This window comes from Dromaius novaehollandiae, chromosome 4, assembly GCF_036370855.1.
Source record: "Dromaius novaehollandiae isolate bDroNov1 chromosome 4, bDroNov1.hap1, whole genome shotgun sequence".
NCBI classification, from domain to species: Eukaryota; Metazoa; Chordata; class Aves; order Casuariiformes; family Dromaiidae; genus Dromaius; species Dromaius novaehollandiae.
This window is the reverse complement of record NC_088101.1, coordinates 86,231,202-86,237,594: the sequence shown is the minus strand read 5'-3', so window position 1 is coordinate 86,237,594 and position 6,393 is coordinate 86,231,202. Positions and strand designations below refer to the sequence as shown.

Genomic DNA, 6,393 nt, shown 5'->3' with positions numbered 1-6,393 from the left:
GTGGTTAAACCCGGGACATCGTGGGTGCTAAACTGCCCTAAACCCTCTGTCTGTGCTCGCAGCTGGGCTCATGGGGACCTGCCACCTCGCCCGGCCCCGAGCCACCGTGGCGCGACCGCGGGGGGACGTGCGGCTCCGGCGCTCGCCAGCCCCATTCGGTACCCACCGACGTCCCCCCCGGCTCGGCAAACCCCTCGGAAGAGACGACCGAACCGCGAGGGTCGGGAAACCGATGGTTAGTGAAAAAATCGGTAAGGGAAAGCGGCCCAGGCAAAAAATAAACGTGTGCTGGGAGGATTTATGGAGCTGCCTGGCTGGTTTTGGACCCATCTGCTGGCTCGGTTTTGTATTTTAGGGTGGTTATAAAACGCATCTCCGCACGTGAACCTCACCTGGGCGCACGCTCGCCGGAGCGAGCACGGCCGAGACGCGGCCGACACAAAGCACTGCCTGTAACTTCATTTTCGCCCGGCGTCGCCGCTGCCGCCGGGATGATAAAGCGCTTTTCGGCTCCAGGCACGGGGCTGCCGCGTTTCGGGCCCCGGCTGCCGCCCTCGCCACCCGGGGCACCCGGCCGGCCCCGCTCCGTGTTTGCGCGGAGGTAAATGCGGGCAGGACCCGGCCCCGGCCCCGGGCGCGCAGCCGCGCCGGTGCCCGCGCTGCCACATCCCGCCGCTGCCGCCGGTCCCTGCCCGCGCCCGGGGCCGGGCGGCGGCACCGGAGCCCCCGCGGGCGGCGGGCGGGGGGCGGCGGCGGTTCGGCCGCGGCTCCCCGCGCCTCGTCGCGGAGCCTTTTCCGCGCATTGTCTCACCGCGATGTCTTTATTCCCCCCCCCAAAATCGCCAGCAGGCAGCTGGCAAAGCGTGCGAGCCCCCCCCCCATCCCGGCGATGGAGGGGGGGTCGGGTTGTCCCCGGGTTTGGGGACCCCCCCGCGCATCCCGCGTCCCCCCCCCGGCCCGGCGCGGTCCCTACCTGCTGCCGGGCGCCGGGGCTGCGGCGGCATCGCTGGCCGGCGGCTGCGGGCCTCCCCCCGCCGCGGTTGGGGGGGGGGACGGGGGGGGGGGCCGGCCCGACGCCGGTGCACAAAGGAGGCGGCTGGGCGCTGCGCGGGCGCGCAGGGATGCGGCCGGCTCCGCGCTGCCGGCACCGCCGTGCCCAGGCCGCGGGCGGGCGGGAGGGGGGCGGCTGCCGGAGGAGGAGGAGGAGGAGGAGGAAGGCGGGGGGGGTGGGAAAGGCGGGTTGGCCCCCCCCCCCCGGGGATGGGGTGGCCCCCGGGGCGCTGCGGGGCTATTGGGGGGGGGGGGAGGCAGCGCCTCGCGATGGCAGGAGGGAGGGATGATGGAGGGATGATGATGGAGGGATGGAGGGAGGGCGAGCGCTCGCAGCCGCCGCCTCCTCGTCGCAGCCTGAGCCCGGGCTGCTTCACGCTGCCGCTTTCCTCCTTCACAGCTCCCTCTGCCTGCCTGGCCACGAACGCCGCGGCCCCTCCGCGGGGCCTTGCCCCCGGCCCGGGCCACCATCCCGCCGGCACGCTGTCCGTCTGTCCATCCGTCCATCCATGGATGCCCCCTATCCCCCCCATCCCCACAAAGCGCAGTTTGGGGGGGCGCACGGCCCCCCAGGGAGCCTCTGCCCAAAGCCCGCTCGGGCGCTGAGGTCCTCGGTGGGTGTCACCAACACCTGGGGCCTCCCCCAAGGGACACGATTTTGGGGCTCTGACGTTTTGTCTTGTTTTTAACCGCCGGAGGAGGCCGGCTCCGGTATCGGCCGCGTCCTCCGGGCTGAACGCTGCCCGGAAAATTTCTGCCGGAGCCCTTTGGCCGTTTGCCGGTCCCAGATGAAGGGAAACGTTGTCTATCGTCTGCTAAAACTGATGAAAAGCAGCGAGCAAAGCACGCTGGTGCCCCGTGGCCCGGCAGCAAGGGCTCGATGTTCGGTACCTGGGAAATGCCGGCTCCCTGCTTGCAAACGGGGGGGGGAGAGCAGCTCCCCGAGGGACGGGAGACCGAGCTTGCCCAAAACCCGTCCTTCCCACGCTCTGAGTTCCCCCGCTGCTGCCTCGAAGGGCTGCGGGTGGGCACGAGCCGCCGGGGCACGGGGATTCGCCCCGAGCGCTGCAGCCCAGTGAAAGCTGCCCCCCCCCCATGCAGGCCTCCAGCACGTGGCCAGGCCAAGAGCGCATCGTCCCCGAGGTGTCACCATCCGAGGACCATGTCCCACAGTTTGCTTTTCCCTAAGCAAATGCGGAGCAGCTCCGCTCCTGCCTGGCGTTGCCCACTGCTGCTGCCGGGAGGCAGGACCTGGGGACGGATCCTGCTTCTCCCAGCACCTGCCTCAGCCCCGGCTGCTCCCGCGGGAGCGGCGTCGGTTGTTATGGGAACTGCCAAAAGCGTCAGTCCATCCATCGTAGAGGAAAACAGGCAGCACATGGAGGGAGGGCGAGAGCTGGGCGTTAAGGGGCCTGAAGCACAGCAGGGGTATGTGCAGCTCGCCTGGGGCACGTATAGCTCATATGGGGCACATATAGCTCATCTGGGGCACGTGCATCTCACCCGGGGCAGAGGGCCGGGTACCAGCTCAGCCCCTGCATCCCGCGGCTCCCCCCAGTGCTGGGTGCAGGACGGGGAGGGAGCGATGCCGATGGGGGGAAGGTGTCCGGCGGAGAAGCGCAGGGAGCTGGGGAAGGGGTGGCCATAGCCCCTCGATGGGGCTGGGGCGGTTTTTGGGGCTGGCACTGCCCTGGCACCGGTTCCTGGCTCGCGTGGCCCCCGTTTCACCGGGGAGGTTTCGACACCGGTTAGCGACGAGCTGCCTCAGTCCCCGCCGCAGCCGTGGCTCCGGCCAGCTGCTTTCGCTGCCTCCTGGGCTGATTTGTGTGCTTTTCCCATGAATTATGCAGCCCTCTTTCAGATACGGCGCAGCGAAAGGCCGACAGCGCTACGGCACGCTCCCGCCGTCACCCGCGGGTGCTACGCGGCTCCGAAGGGCAGTGAGCGACCACGGCAGGATGAGAGCAAATCTTTAATTACAAAAATAGACACAAATCTGTAAGATTCCTCATAGATTCTTTTTACAAATAGCAAAAAGAAAGAAAATAAAGAACGAACGACATCACCTTTCCAAAGGGACCGTTATGCACAAGTCTGCGCAGCCGGAGCCGCCGAGCCACACCGGCAGCAGCGCTCGGGGCTCGGAGGTTTGGTCCAGCGCGCCGATCGCACCGGTTTCCTTCGGGAAAAACAGTCAAAACCAGGCAGTTTTGGTGCAGCTGCAGCCTGAGAACGTACCATATGTCGAAAGGGATCGGTCAGGACGGCCGTGTAAAGTGCTGGCAGGGTAAATCAGTCAGGTTAGCACAAACGCAGCCGTAGCGAATGCACCCGTGGTTCTTGGTATGAAAGGTCGGTGGTGGTTTCTTTCCATACGTTTTTTTTCCTTTTCTTCTCCCCAAATGGGAGCCATAAAAATGACTCAGTCCCTGCAGCGTGGAGATGCTCCGGGCAGCTGGAGCCGGCCAGGCCCGGGAGCCGGCGCAGGGCTGTCACCGTCTCCTCCGTGGCCTCATCCCTGCCTCGTGCGCGGGGTCGGCTCCCCGCCTGTATGTACACCCAGGTGCTCCTCTCCTTCCCGGCAGCGCGAGCCGCGCGGAGGCCCCCGGCCCGCCGCTCTCTGCCCTCTTCTCCTCCAGGGCCACCCCGGGGCCGTCTGCACCCCGGCTCTTCTGCAAGATGCACGGGGACCCGTCTCGGGAAACGCCACCTCCCAGCGCTCCGGCCCGGGCCTCACAGCGCCCCGAAGGACAGACCCACCGAGAAGAAGCCCAAGCCTTTGAGCTTCTCCTCCGTCCGGGCTTTCTGCTTCAAGTGCACCTTGCTGTGCCGCTTCTTCTCGTCGCTCCTGGCGAAGCGGCGGCCGCAGACGTCGCAGGAGAAGGGCTTCTCGCCGGTGTGCGTGCGGATGTGCGTGGTGAGGTGGTCGCTGCGGCTGAAGTTCCTCAGGCAGATGCGGCACTGGAAGGGCTTGTGGCCCGTGTGGATCCGGAGGTGCCTGTTGAGCTCGTCGGAGCGGGCGAAGCTCCGGATGCAGTTCTCCACGGGGCAGGCGAACGCCTTCTCGTGGGGCTTGGGGCAGAAGCATTTGGAAGAGCACTTGGTCCTGCGGGTCTTCTTCTTGGGCTCGGGAAGGGCTGGGGGGTTGGCGGGGAGCAGAGAGGCGATGGAGGGAGCGGTGGGGTGGCCCAAGAAGTCCGTGGGTGGGACGGAGGGCGACGGGTGAGGATGGAGCAGCTCGTTTGAGCTAATCAACCCCGGCAAGACTTCCGCCTGCGCCAAGGAGGAGTCAAACTCCGGGATCAGCTGGGGAGGGAGGCTGTGGATCTTGGTGTCACCAAAGTCACCGCGGGCCTGGAAATTTTCTGGCTCGCAACCAAACCCCAAATTGCCGCCGAAGCAGCCGGGCTCCTCGGCGAGGCCGTTGAGCTCCGACTGGCAGCTGATGGCCAGCACGTTTTCCATCTTGGAGCCCAGGGGATGAAACAGAGCCTGGCTACCGTCCGCGGCGGGGAAGGCCTCGGGCGAAGGGTAGCCGGCGGGCAGGTAGGCCTGATGCTGGGTGACGGGCTCCCACTGCGAGCAGGAGGCCTTGAATTTGTCCAGGGACGGGGAGACGGAGGGCAGCTTGACGTCCTGTTTCGTGTCCAAGAGCTTGGTGTCGAAGAAGCACTGCGGAGCGCGTCCGGCGCCGGGTTGCGCCTGGAGGGGAGGCCCGCTCTCCGCAGCGGGGAAGCCGGCGTATCCCTGCTCCGCGAACGGGGCTTGCACGGACGCATTCATCTCGGGCTGGCAGGCGGAGTAAAGGTCCAGCTGGTTCTGAGTCACCTCGGGGCAGGAGTAAAGAGCGTCCAAGTGCCGCTGGTGGCCCTCGGAGGCGGCGAAAGGAGAGATGCCCAGGATGCCCGACATCAGGTTGAAGAGGGACTCTTGGTCCTGGGGGTGCTCCGGCACCGCCTTGATGAAGAAGCTGCCGGTGTAGCTGAGCGAGGGGGAAGGCTGGCTGCCCAGGAGGAAGTAATCCACCGCCTCGCCGCTCATCGGGGAGCCCAGGAACTCACCTGGGGACGGGAAGGGCTGTTAGAGGTGCAGGGGATGGAGGGATGCCGGGATACGGGGCGGGGGGGAGCAACGGGGGGTGGACAAGTCGTGTCACCGCGCAGTCCCCATCCCGGCCAAGTCCCGGGGGACCCCCTGGCTTTTCCCCCCCTGCCCAGCACCCCCATAGCCCCCAGCACCCCCATCCCGGGCTCGCTGGGGTCGGTTTGCCCGCAGCCAGGGGCTGGGAGCAGATGGAAGGGAAGATGCCCGGCTCCGGGTTGGATGCTCGGCTCCGAGCGGGATCCCGCATCCCTGCCCGCCTCACCCCTTCCCTGGTTACCTCCGAGGAAGTCGGCCTCGGCCAGGAGATGCTGCTCCTCGGGCTGCCCCAAGCCCTGCAGGTCCCCGGCTTTCAGCTCGCACGGCTCCTCGTACTTGGAGTACAGCGGGTCCGGGCAGGAGAAATCCATCACGTTCAGCATCTCCCCGGGGGCAACCGCGGGGGGGGGGGGGGGGGCGGGGGCAGTGCTGGGGGGTCCCCCGGGGGTGCTGGGGGGAGGATGCCGGGGCAGTGCGGGGGATGCTGCGGGGGCTGCCGTGCCGGGGCAGGGCGGCGGTGCCGGGGCGGGGGGGGGGTCCAGGGGGGCTCCGGGGGGGGGGGGGGCCCGGCGGGAGCAGCGCCAGCCCGTGCGGACGCCCGGCTCTCCCTCCCCGCCGCCCCTTTTATACCTGCAGCGGGGCTGCTCCGACCTTCCGCCGCATCCATTTCTGGAGTCCCCAGTGAGGCTGCTGTGACGTAAATGCCCATATATGGACTCAGGATGTGGGCTAGGGAGTCCCAATAAGGAAATCTCTCCCCGTGACGCGCTGCCCCCTCCCTCCCCCCAGCCCTCCCTCCGCCTTTTTTCTCTCCTTTTCTTTTTTTTCCCCCCTTTCCCCCCCCGCCCCTTCTCTGCCTTTTTAACTAATAATCGCGATATTTTTAACAAATCGCGGCTGCTCGGGCAGCCCCGGCTCCGCGGTCCCCCCGGGGCGAGGGGGGCCCCCCGGGCAGCTCTGTGTGTGTGTGTGTGTATGTGTATTGGTGTTAGTGTGTGTGTTAGTGTGTGTGTTAGTGTGTGTGTTGGTGTGTGTGTGCACAGCCCTGCGCCCCTTGCACAACCCTGCCGGCACCCCTCCATCACACCTTTCGCACAAACGCACCTACAGCTGCAGTTCCCGGCACAGGCGCACGCATGGGCACACGCGTGCAAACACACACGCGTGCAAACACACACGCGTGCAAACACGCGCGTACGCGGC

The 6,393-nt window shown here is 67.2% G+C and overlaps 1 protein-coding gene across 2 annotated transcripts; it reads right to left on the bottom strand.

Moving 5' to 3' along the window:
* Positions 1 to 3,019: 3,019 nt before the first annotated feature.
* EGR4 (early growth response 4) lies at positions 3,020 to 5,956 on the bottom strand. Of its 2 annotated transcripts, XM_064511657.1 has the most exons (3): positions 5,821 to 5,956; positions 5,432 to 5,525; positions 3,020 to 5,111 (listed from the first exon to the last, which is right to left on the bottom strand). In XM_064511657.1, exons 1-3 carry the CDS (start codon positions 5,851 to 5,853, stop codon positions 3,784 to 3,786), a joined length of 1,455 nt encoding a protein of 484 aa, XP_064367727.1. In that variant the 5' UTR covers positions 5,854 to 5,956; the 3' UTR covers positions 3,020 to 3,783. The 2 variants fall into 2 exon arrangements, with proteins under 2 accessions (XP_064367727.1, XP_025977591.1); XM_026121806.2 differs by lacking the exon at positions 5,821 to 5,956 and having other exon boundaries at positions 5,432 to 5,573.
* Between the last annotated feature and the right edge of the window lie 437 nt (positions 5,957 to 6,393).

Excerpts from the sequence above, each read along its gene's own strand:
- EGR4 (XM_026121806.2), bottom strand. The coding sequence starts at position 5,573 with ATGCTGAACGTGATGGATTTCTCCTGCCCGGACCCGCTGTACTCCAAG. Across the intron at positions 5,112-5,431 it reads CGAGGCCGACTTCCTCGGAG|GTGAGTTCCTGGGCTCCCCG; the intron begins GTAACCAGGGAA and ends TCCCGTCCCCAG.